Below are 12,500 nucleotides of genomic sequence, written 5' to 3'. Positions count from 1 at the left end.
TGCTCTTTTTTTTTTCGTTCTTTTGCGTACTCTCATATTTTTGCGTTCGTTCGCTCTTATCTTCCTTGTTGTGTTCGCTCATTTGTTTGCACGTACAGTCTCCACAGACCTGACAGAAATTCTATTATATAGTTCCAGGAGTTACACGGTACGATTTTTGGCGCATGTGACAAGCTTACGACAGGCCTATGACTTATGATTGCCACAGTTTTAAAACATGGTTTAAAATGCTACGACACTTTTTCTGACGTACACGAAAATCGTATAGGAGTTGCAGGCCTGTCGTAAATCGGTCTAATGCAGCCATTCTTTATTGTGTTGTTGAACAATGCAATTTATGAAATTTTCAGTCTCGGATATTGCATTTCTAGCTTTCTGATTGGCTCACTCAATCTCGGTTATCAGCCATAGTGACCTTATATGGAAACAGATTGCGTCGGTCGTTTTGTAAAAACGGAGATAACATCCTGTCGTTCTGTAAGTAAAACAGTTCAGAATACTAAAACAATTATTCCATTCGCGCTTATGTTATTATAGCCAAATCGGCGCTACGCACCTCGTCGGCTATTTACCACCCATTTCCAATGCGCATTCAGTGATTAATTGTTAAGTATTGAGCGTGCGCAAAAGAAGTGTTGGATGCAAGAAATCATTTTCGTCACCAGAGGCTCGCATGTTATGTCTGCGCATGACCCGAGGCTCTGGGAAACATGCGCCGTAGGGTTCTCATAGCCACACCCCGTGCTAACATAAATGCACCAATAAGAGAAGCTTTCCACTGTTCTTCATAAAAACCAACGAGAAGACACTTTCGATCAAGAAGATTATGTAAGATTATGAAATAATCTGAGGATATTGTGAAAATCTCACATTTAATCTCGCTTCCCTCTTTCCTTTCTTCCTTCCTATATTTCTGTCTTTCTTTCTCTCTCTCTCTCTCTCTCTCTCTCTCTCTCTCTTTCTTTCTTTCTTTCTTTCTTTCTTTCTTTCTTTCTTTCTTTCTTTCTTTCTTTCTTTCTTTCTTTCTTTCTTTCTTTCTTTCACAAGACATCGACGAATGCTCAAATTCAAACGGAGGCTGTTCTCACACATGCCACAACTCAGTTGGTTCTTTTTCCTGCACTTGTCCAAGTGGTATGGATTTGGAATCTGGGAGAAGCTGCAAAGGTGATTTCAGAGAGTTTTACTTTAAAGTTTATAAACTATATTGTGGTATTTCACACCCACAAAAAAAAGCTCGTAAAGCAACGTAATATATTTTATCAATATAACAGTGGTCAGTCCAGCACATTATTGACTTGTCGTTTTTTGGTTAATAATTTTCTTTCAGTTACCCTGGTATTTATAAGTAAACTAGACGTAGTTTTCGGTTTTGAATTGTTTTCTCCAAGACAATATACGAGGTATAGGAAGAAACTCTTAGAGAAAGTTTCAACACCTGGCAAAAAAGCCTTACTTCAGGCTGGCCTCGTGAGATGAAAAGCCACACACAAGCCAACCAAATGCTGGCGGAGGTTGAACACAACACCGTGAACTTGAGTCTAACGATTTGAGCATAACAATTTAGAAGCCAAAACTTTCGCTGCAACTTTTCCGGGTTGGCGCATAAACTTGCAAAAAAAGGAGCTCGCCAATATTTTCCCAGTACCGACCTCACGCTAGTCATAACATCTATATACAAGGTTTTTAAAATATATATATACTTTTTTTCTTCAGACCGAGATGAATGTGCATATTCTAATGGAGGCTGTGAGCATTCATGTGTCAACACATATCAATCCTTCTACTGCCTTTGTAGGCAAGGATACTCTCTTAAAGCGGACCAAAAGACTTGTGACCGTAAGTCTAACATCATAGGGCAAAATTATTTCGTTCAAAATGAGAAAAAAAATGAAGGGTGTGAAGGCTTCTTTCTCTTTGGTAAGGATGGTTTTCTCTGATTAAGGGTTATCTTGACTGGGAAGCCAGACCCTATAACTTGATTCATAATGCAAAAACATGTGTTTAAAATTTGAGGCTTGGAAACGTTTGCAACTTCGAGTGAAAAAAGAGGGTACACTAACTTTGAAAAAATCTTTCAGAAATCTCAAAATGTTTTGAAGGTTATGCTTGCAATTGGCATTCTTTTTTCTCAAATTTACTAAAATTTCTGCGACGAAAAAGCCTCAAATGACCTTTTCGCGAACAAGGTCTGAGAGATTAAGGGGGATGGCTCTTACCTACCAAACCGTTGCCCTGGAATCCTTCAAATAGCCATTTCTCTAATTCCTTCAACTCTACGGTTATCCTTTCTTGCCAAGTGTTTTCTATTTAACATTTCTTTGTCTTGTTCAAATCACAACCACATTTGGTAAATCACGTGACCAAAACAGTAAATGCCTAAAAACTTAGCGAGTTAAATATGTTTTCCACAAATTTTTAACACAAAAGTGTGAGAACATTCTAGCACAAAATCTGTAGCATGGATTTTAAAAGAAATCATTTCTCAAAATAATTATGCCGTCATAAGGCCCTCCATTGATACACTTTTCAAAATATCAGTTCCACTTTTTATCGCAATAGAAATTCCATGCTACAGTTTACGAAAAATGATGGAACAGTTCCCATCCGGTGAAAAAAGTGCCTCTTCCTTTCGTTTCCTGAGAGCTTTTACCTGTTTTACACTGAAACGCACGGCAAAGGACTGGGACTAGCTGCGCATGCACGTTCTGATTGAAGTGATGTCACATATCTATTGAAAATGTTATTTCATAGAACCATCCATGGAACCTTTTTGCAGGGCTCTTTGACTAAAAAGCTTTCTTAGCAACCATTGTCTTTATGTAATTAAGTGCCACCCCCCTTAAAAGAAGTTGATAGTAAACAGCTTCGTTCCCAGGGTTTCTTTGGAGACCCTGAGAAAGAGGTTGGATAGTAAAGAGCTTGCGTGCACTTGCCGTTGAAAGTAAAAAAAACAAGCTTGCATGCAGCTTACGTTTTCGAGTATGGGAAGTAACAATTTGCCGGAAGCTACCGACTGACTATTTACAAAGAGAATGGGAGTTGAATTTGAGGAACTCCAAAGACAAATCTAGTTGGTTTTCAGATAATGACTTGTATCAAGAGCACCCGCTTGCAATTCAGAACACCAAACCATTGGGCCAAGAACCGTATGGGTAATCATTCATTAAAGAGAGGTGCTTTTTTGTAAGAGGCAAAAAACGAGCTAAAGTCAAATATGTTTCTTTGATCTTTGGTCAAATGAAAAAGTGTGCCTGGCGTTTGCCGTTCGCTGTAAACGCAGTGCTAAATCTCTCTAATATTTTGTCTCATCGACTTCGGACAAGGCATACAATTGATTACTATATAGACAGTAGCGTTTTACTGAAAAATACACCGCTCGGAAAATTCATACGAAACTATATCCGGGACCCGAGTGGTGTATTTTCCATATCTCACTTGTAGGGATATTGATGACGTCTTTTCCCGCCTTTGCATGGTTGTTTGTGTAAACAGTCAGTGAAAAAATGGCGAGCGTTAGATTCCTGAGGTTCTCTGAATCCTTCTCTGAGAAACAGGAAAGTGCTAACGCGTACAATAAAACTTCATACAACTTTAAATTATTCAAGGAGTTCCTTGCAAGTGAAGAAGAAATGCGAAAATTGAAGAAATTCCTGCCGGGGAGCTTCAAGAATTTGCTCGGTGTTACAAAGAAAAATGGTTTGTAAAACACTCCTGTCTATATAATAAAAAGAAAATTACCCATTAGCTCGAAGATATGAATTTTATGTTCGAGTGGCAAGAACAATATCTTACTCGATATTTTTCTATATATTTTGACTGGATTCAACTTTTTTGTTCGCACTGTAATTTTCCCCTCAGTTTTAAAGAACTAAACTTGCATCATATTTTAGCGTAATGGCTCATATTTTTCTAGTTCTCTGGGCCTCCCGCTTTTACCAAATCAATTCCTTGTGCTTGCCTATTCATTACAGCTTTATCCTGCCCTGCGTTAAGCTCTCCAGCAAACGGTAACGTGGCATTAAGTTCTGGACTCGTGATGGGGAGCACTGCATCATACACCTGTCAAAGCGGCTACAAAGCCACGTATACTACCAGTAGATATTGCCAAGCAGATGGCCAATGGTCAGGAGGCGAACCAAGCTGTATTCGTAAGTGTTTTCTACCAATTGAAAATAGGGAATAAGTCAATCTGGCTGCTGGGGATGTTCAACCCCGAGAGTCCACGATCCTTTTAATTGGCCATCACCGAGAATAACGACGTCTGGCAAGACGTCTGCTAATGATGGACTTCCCTTTTTTCTGCGCAGTCTCATAATTTTAAACACTAGCGGTCTCCGATGGTAACAGACGTGGACCTAAGCTGCGGCAACTGGCTTTAGAGGCCTCCATATTCCGTGCTGATCTTGAGAATAACGGTCTCTTTGGACGAAGACGGTTACTGTTAGCCTCAGATTTAAATGAAACTTTAATATCTGATTTATCTGATTGCTAACCAAAATGCAATTGGTACAGAATACACTTTTTTTATGTTTCGATGTAAAAAGAGGGTTTAGTGTCTTCGCGGAATGATAACTGCCACGTAAAAAAAAAAGAGAGCACCAGACAACAGATCATGGCTGCCATAAAAAGACAGGCGCAACTATGCTTAAAACCCCTACCGGAAAGATGGAATCGAATGAAACTATTAAAACAGATCTCAGCTCAGAGATATGCGCAGAAATGTGCGGAATTAGATGCAACCCGATGCTGATAAGGGTAAAAAGCATTCTTAACTTTCTTTCGCACATCCATATTACTTGTGCATATAAAAATGCGGAAATAAGTGTCATTAAAAACATGATTTACTCTTTATTACTCAGGTAAACATGAACTCTAAAGACAACCCTAGTCTAGAAGTAAAACCAAACCCCAACGCTCTGTCGTTGAAAATTTAACAAATCGAAAGTGCTTAAGCGTTGTCTGTACTCTTATCGGCAACGATGTTCGTCATCACAGTGGTCAAAATGTTGTGGACTCACAAGGCGCAGCCGAGTGAGTCCACAACAACTTTTGAGGCTTTTTACAAATATTATTGATTAATTGTCTTCGAAAATTTCGTGGTTACCCCCAATTCCAATAACACTTGTTAAGATCAGCTTTTCCCGCATATTCAGTAAACTGCGAAAAAATACCTTTGAAATAGTAGGAACCGTCCTTGAGCAATTGTCTCGTACAGTAGAGACCTCGAAAGTTTTTCAGGTGTCTACTTTAAGAGCGGACAATTGCTTAAATTGTCCAGATGAGTAACACTTCGTGACGTTTATCAAGACTCGGCATGCCACTTGGTAGGTGCAGTTTTGGATGAGTAAGCTAGTTGATCATTGCTCTGTAATCAACCTGCCTTCCGTAGGTGTTTTCTGTGAGGAGATTGGTCAAGTGGAGCACGCCACGAGAGTTCTCACGGGTGCTGATAGCGGCCGAAGCGTTCTCGGTACCACAGCGACTTTCACATGTGATGCGAACTACGAAATGACTGGCGACGGTGATGCCACAAGGACATGCCAGCAAGATGGAACATGGAGCGGAACACAGCCACGATGTGTTGGTATGTATCATGAGCTAATAACGTGTTTTTATCGGTTTTGTTAAAGCTTAGTTTAAGATTTGTAGTTGTCTACTCTTTGGTCTTTTGGGGTCAGTGTAAAAACCTTGAAGACCTTTCGTCTCCTCAGTGTTTCCACACTAAGATTCCATTGAGTAACATTAAGACCGCTTGTACACACGTACAAAAGTAACTGCGCAGCACTCCAAAATAGCGGCACCGTACCAATATTTGGAGTGCCGAGCTCACCTCCGGGGTTGTGCTTGTCACCCCTATGTTTTATGAAATGGGTGCCTAACAGTATGCCTTCTGTTTGTTCTGTTTAGACACGAAAAATTTAACATGCCGTGCCCGAAAAACATAGGTACGGTACCGAGATTCCGGAGTACCGAGTCAGATTTTTGTGCTAGTGTAAAGCGGGCTTTAATCACGATCAGGTTGCGTCAGTGAGTTTTCTTCTCCATGATTAAGCATTTTCATCAATAATGGGAGGGGTAAATGACTTTTTTGTCAGATAATTTTGCACAAAGCTATCGAATGTAACACGAAATGATCTTCATTAAAGAAAAAAGTATATGTATGTCTCTCAAGAATGCAAATATTCATGGACGTAAAACTTCCCTGGGATTTATCTTCGACTGCACAATCATATCGAACATGTTACTTACTTTTAATCTTCGAAAAAGAAGGCCGAATCTCTCATATCGTCCTTTTCCAGCTCTCATGACGAGCTTAGGCCGACAAAAAGATATATGCAAATGAGCTTACGGTGATTTAAAATCACCCTCAGCTAATCAGTACGTGTAACAAAACGTCATTCAGGAAACGTTTTCCAGAGACTTTTCCTCGCGTAGCTCGTGTGGCGTGCAGCGATTCTGGCGAGGTTTACATGTTCGATCTGCTATCTCTAGTTTGGTCTTTTTGACCATTCCCATTCCTCTTCCGACAACAGGCAAATTGTTCATGACTATGATACTAACCACCCATACGTCTACAACTGCGCATGCGTTCATTTGCAACTCCCAAATAGCTCCTATTCTCAAATAATGTACGTTAAAATTTTTGATTTTTGATATAAAAAGAACCTCAAGAGTTCCATTTATGGAAACAAAGATTGTCATCCTCACAATTTATTTTCAGCTGCCTTCTGTAGTCCTGTTCCTGTACCTACGAACGGAGAGGTCCAAGGTTTCCGTTACGAGTTAGGTGCTACTCTCCGTATCACCTGCAAATATGGCTTCAATCTAGTACCGTCCAGCTCATCCTTTAGAACGTGTGTCTCAAATGGTGCAGGTGGAGGACAGTGGACCGAAGTAGATCCTACCTGCGAATGTAAGTTTTCAATTTCCTCGTGCTAGTTATGTCGACACATGCGCGAGACTCACGTAATTCAAAAGCGATCTTACATTTGCCGAGTTGTCAGCACTGATCACCCCAATTTTAATAACCTAAGACAATCTGGGTTGCACACTGTCAAAAAAAAATTCCTCGGGATTAACAGTTAGCACCCTTAGTCTGAGCATACTTCATATAGATGGACTGGTTATGAAACTCTGGAAACTACAAAAGCGGGAACAGTGCCATCGCGCTTCATGTTAACTTAACCGTGGCCATGCACAATCTTTTGTCCTCAGTTCACAACTGAGTTTTGAATAAATAAATCGAAACTTTTGATTGGCTGTTTTCATGCACTATTAGTGGTGGACTGTAATGACCCTGGAAGTCCCTATGGCGGTTTCCGCGACATTTCCAGTGGTACCACTTTCCAATCCATTGTGACGTACACGTGCAAACCAAACCATCATCTCGAGGGAGAGGGAAGTCAGACATGTCAAGGCAATGGACAATGGAGTGGAACCAAACCGGTTTGTCTAGGTATGTGTTCAATATTTATTTCAGTTCGAAGTAACTATACTCTCCTTGAGTTTTGAATATTCCAATCATCTAGCTCAAAGTACATGTAAAACTACCGATATACCTTTTCTTGCGCTAATTCAATCGCTGTTTCAATGACAATCAAATAAAGCTGGTTACTAATTAATAAATACTACGCAATTCGTTTGAAACCGAGCTGCAATTAACCTTATTTTGTACAACTGTGTTTTGTGATGTCTCGCTGTCTACGTTATGCGTGATGGTCGATCACGCATGGCGAGACTGATCCAAACAGACTAATCACTTACCAATCGCAGCAAGAACAATGGTTGGATTGATTCACAGCGCACGAGGATTCGAAAGCGACAAAGAAACGATTGTTTTTTTTTCTTTCTATCTTATTGTTTGAAATGGAATAGCGAGCTATTTGAGCCAATCACCGAACGTAGCTATCACGCTTTCCTTAATTGCTCACTAACCACATCCCCACCCTACTTGGTACTACTTGGCAGTTGGTAAGAACATTCTTATATTTATCTTCGTCAAATATAAAATTGAGAAAACAATGCGGATATGGACGGACTCCACGTGCAACTTACAAAGGGAATTTTATCTTATAGATTTTAGTATTTAATATTACAATGTTACGTATGTATTATGAGTTCTAAGCAATAGAAGTATTGTAACACTATTCCGGAATTATTATAACTGCATATACTTCAGGTGCCTCAAACCATTCTCAACACTTGAAAGAAACTATCTTATTAGAAGGATTGACATTACAACAGTTTATCACTTAACAGCAATGTTATGGTACCATATCAAACACCAATTATTGCTGAAAAAGATTCAGTCATTGTAGTGACGTAAAAAGTTACCTTGGCAACAGGAAAGCCCCGTAAAAACACCCCATATTTTGGCTTTAGCTGCTCATTTCTCAAAAACGAATTCGGTGCCCGTCAATTTTTATTTGTGAAATGTAATCAGTATCCCAGAATGAAACTTTCTGCAAATGTTAAAAAATTTCTATGGAGCGGATTCAGAGCTACGTTAAATAATTGAAAACTTAAGGTAGCTCTGAATCCGCTCCACAATTTTTTTTTTAAACTTTGCAGAGAGTTTTATCTTGGCCTGCTCGGAAATGAGCAACTAAAGCCAAAATATAGGGTGTTTTTTCAAGGCTTTCCTGTTGCCATGGTAACTTGTTACGTGACTGAAATGACTGCATTTTGTTCAGCAACAACTGATGTTTCACTATAACAGGTGATAAAGTGTTGTACTTTCAATCCTTCTAATGACAAGTTCTCTTGAAAGTGTTGAAACTGGCTTGAGCTACCTTAATTCTGGCACCTATCTATCTATCTATCTATCTATCTATCGATCTATCTATCTAAAAATAATATTTGTAGGGGCTCTTTGATCTCACATTCAAATTATATCCAAAGAAAATACTTCTTATTTGTAAATACTCTTAAAATAATGAGCTCTTATCATTTGACGATCAAGAAGAATAGATCCAAGAACGTAATCAGAGTTATTTGTTCTGCACAGAGCGTTCTTGTGGCAATCCAGGTGTCCCTACAAATGGCAATAAGAATTCAAGCTCCTACCAATATGGCAACTCTATCAAATTCGAGTGCAACGTTGGTTATACATTACAAGGATCTGATATTCGAACGTGTCAGGACAATGGATTGTGGACTGGAACTCAGCCGACATGTCACAGTAAGGTTTTCCGGAACAATTAGCCAGTCTCAAAAATACAATGATACTCTCTGTTTGTCCCTCCAAAATTTTGCATAAGCATGGTTTTCAGGTCTCTTGGGACCATTGTATGTCCACAAGAGGAAATAAAAGCAACGCGTATGCACAATTTTGGAGGGACAAACAAAGAGTATTATGGTAGTTTTGATACTGGCTAATATGCAACTGAAGCAATCAGGTACACGCCTAATTTTGATATCCAAAACGAAGTATCCCTTTAAGTCTAAGCATTTGCCACTTATTTTCCAGCAGTGAAGTCCATGTTAGGGTCAGCGTTATTTTTAGGTGCACTTGAGGTAAATATAGTTGTTTCTCTTCACTTGAGGATCAGCGTTTAGAAGACACTTTGTGACCTTAAAATTCGAAAATCACCGACAAGTACCCAATCAAAACGCTGGCACTATTTCAAAACAACAACACAAGCGAGCAATATCTTTTTGATGAACATGGGTCTTTTATTGCCTGTATTACTTAAAGCGAGTGATGTTGAACTTGGGGAGAAGACCGAGGGAACACTTCGTAATGCTTATTGAAGTCAACGTGCAACTAATTGCGCACATTTCTGGACACACAATAATTGTTTAAAATAAACTTTACTTGGTAGTTTGAAGTAACACTCGGTTATTGAAAATTTTCCCTGAAACAAACCCTCATTTGTTTCTTATTTACGCTAAGATAACGAGACCGATAGGTCATTAGTTCTTAGACACTAAAAGTGGTTCAAGTGGCAATTGGTCTGCTTTACTTCTGGGACTAAAATTCGTTAACCCTGGTAAATCAAGTATCCCCCGGCCACTCGCATTTCAGAAAGACAGCTTGTGCTCGTCGGTAGCAATCTCCTACAGCTAATTTGAGTGGTTGAGAAGTTAAGCGATTTTTTTACATACTCAAACTTGTTCAAAAGATGGCCGAACAGCGAGATCAAATAATAAACGCACCCACGGTTCTCAGCGGTAAATTACGCAAAAGACGGGCAACGAGTAAATGACAAACAAAACTCAAAACAAGGGTATGAAAATATTAAAACTCCTCTCTTTATTTCCACGTATACAATTTTCAGTTGTCAGCTGTGGTGATCCAGGTATACCTGCCAATGGCGTCAGATACGGGGACATCTTTACTTACCAGAGTTCTGTCCTCCTGGAGTGTGATCCGGGCTACAAACTTGTTGGAGATCTAACCAGAACGTGTCAAGCGGATGGCTCGTGGACCGGCTCTCAACCAACCTGTCAAAGTAAGTAGCGACAAAATTGGTCACAACAGTGCGCTGTTTATCTCTGAAAGGAAAATAAAAGGTTTTACTAAGAGACTATTCTCTTTTCACAATTGACATTACGGCGGCCATATTGGTGTCCACGTGACCACAGTTATTCATTGACAGGTAACAACAGCCTTGTTACGTCATCGTCGCCATGTCTGGAGCAAAAGCAAAGCTAATTTTTATCTAAGTATTGGTGGACGAAAGCAATAGATCTCTCCCTTACGCCTTTTGTTCGTCCACCCGCAGTTGTACATCACACTATTGTTGTTTCTGCCTCTAGAGATTGGTTTCAAACCACCTGTTAGAGGAAGGGTTAGGGGAGTTATTTTGTTGAAGGCACCAACATCGCGACGTTGTAAAATGCCAGTCAATAGGGAGCTTAAGGTGGCTCAAACCAGCTTTAAAGCTTCCAAGGGACGCTCTTATTAGAAAGATCGGCACCACAACGTTGTACCATGTATTAGCAATATTGTGGTACCAAATGAAACACAAATTATTCCTGAACAAGATACAGTCTTTATTTTGTCTTTAGTTGCTTATATCTCAAAAACGAACTCGGTGAACCCCATTTTTTTTTATTTCTGAAAAGTAATCAGAAGGGTAAGGTGAAACTTTCTTCAAAGTTTAAAAAAATTCTGTTGAGCTGGTTCAGAGCCACCTTAATTCTGTGATTTTGTAAGGTGGCTCTAATGTGCTGGACAGAATTTGCCGAAACTTTCATCGTGGCCTTCTAATTATTTTTCAGCAATAAAAAAGAAAAAAGGGGGGTCAGCAAATTCGTTTTTTTAGATATGAGCAATGATCACATCTTGTTTGGAAATAATCGGTGTTGTATATGGTACCATAACCTTGCTGTTTCGTGATACAGTGTTGTAGCGTCATTTGATCTAAAGAGGGGGTCTTCTAAGTGTTAAAACCCTTTCGAGCCCTTTTAAGCAACGGCGACGGGCTACAAGTACGTTACAAATTTGCATATTTAGTGGGCAAAAAAATAGCCTTTGCACGCCTTGGACGTGCGTTTTTCACTTTTGTCCATTTCTTTGCTGTCGTCAGCAAAACAACGACGTGAAATAACCAAATTTGAGGCTTTATGAAGAACGTCAGCACTTAGGATAAATTGTCATTTTCTCCCCTAAATTACGCGCCGTTCCGACGAGTGTCATTTTTTGAAGAACTACCACACCCTTGTCATTTTAACATGGCGTTCTCGTTGCGGTCGCCGTTGTCGTTGCTTAAGCTCCCTAATGATTCGCCGAAACAAAGATTAAGACGATCCTTGAGCCCGTCTGACTCCCAAATTGTCTCGAAATTTCTCGTGTGTCACAATTCCCTCAGTAGAGAGATTTAGCATCGCGTTTCCGTGAAGCAGGAAACGTGAAACGGTAGGCTGTTGCTTTTCTTTCTCTTTTTAGAAGGTGCGCGGCATTTTCATTTAACAGGCAAAATAGGAGCTAAAATCAAACCAATTTCTTTGATCTTTGGCAAAACGCAAACTTCAGCTTCACGTTTGCCGTCTGCCGTGAACGTGAAGCTAACTGTATCCAATATTGTAAGACGGGAAAAAGGTTTCAAGTCATCAATTTTCTCAGTCATTCTGCTTTTAGTTATCTTGAAAACATACTGAAAAGACCAGTGTTTTGAAACAAAGCGATGACAGTTTCACGAATGACTTTTCGGGCCCGAAAAGTCATTGCTTCAAGAAACGTGCCCCTGGCGTCAGTGTTTCAGTAATTATCCGTAAAGTTCTTATCCACGTCAATTTCCTGATTATATATAGCACTTAATTCTGAGAACATTAAAAACGAAACCTTCATTTTTACAGTTACAAACTGTGGAACGTTCCTAAATGGTCCAAATGGAGTAGTGACGTCACCAAGCTACCCTGCCAATTACGGCGACAACGAATACTGCACGTGGCAGATACAAGTTCCGGTTAACAAGAAAGTTAGACTGGACTTTTCTGCATTCAAAACACAGAGTGGTCACGATTTCGTGATTATTTACGATACAAGTCAT

At 39.7% G+C, this 12,500-nt stretch overlaps 1 protein-coding gene across 1 annotated transcript in view; it reads left to right on the top strand.

Moving 5' to 3' along the window:
- The window catches only part of LOC138016687 (sushi, von Willebrand factor type A, EGF and pentraxin domain-containing protein 1-like), a 98,862-nt gene that overhangs the window by 76,982 nt on the left and 9,380 nt on the right, over window positions 1-12,500 (top strand). Inside the window, exons 24-32 of the mRNA XM_068863876.1 lie at window positions 1,048-1,167; window positions 1,717-1,839; window positions 3,975-4,151; window positions 5,393-5,587; window positions 6,725-6,916; window positions 7,283-7,459; window positions 9,011-9,184; window positions 10,284-10,457; window positions 12,307-12,500. The exon at window positions 12,307-12,500 is cut by the window's right edge and continues 142 nt beyond it. Of these exons, the coding sequence (XP_068719977.1) occupies window positions 1,048-1,167; window positions 1,717-1,839; window positions 3,975-4,151; window positions 5,393-5,587; window positions 6,725-6,916; window positions 7,283-7,459; window positions 9,011-9,184; window positions 10,284-10,457; window positions 12,307-12,500 (1,526 nt within the window). The remainder of the gene's footprint in view (window positions 1-1,047; window positions 1,168-1,716; window positions 1,840-3,974; window positions 4,152-5,392; window positions 5,588-6,724; window positions 6,917-7,282; window positions 7,460-9,010; window positions 9,185-10,283; window positions 10,458-12,306) is intronic.

Source organism: Montipora capricornis, chromosome 9 (genome assembly GCF_036669925.1).
Source record: "Montipora capricornis isolate CH-2021 chromosome 9, ASM3666992v2, whole genome shotgun sequence".
NCBI classification, from domain to species: Eukaryota; Metazoa; Cnidaria; class Anthozoa; order Scleractinia; family Acroporidae; genus Montipora; species Montipora capricornis.
This window is presented reverse-complemented; position numbering and strand designations above follow the sequence as displayed.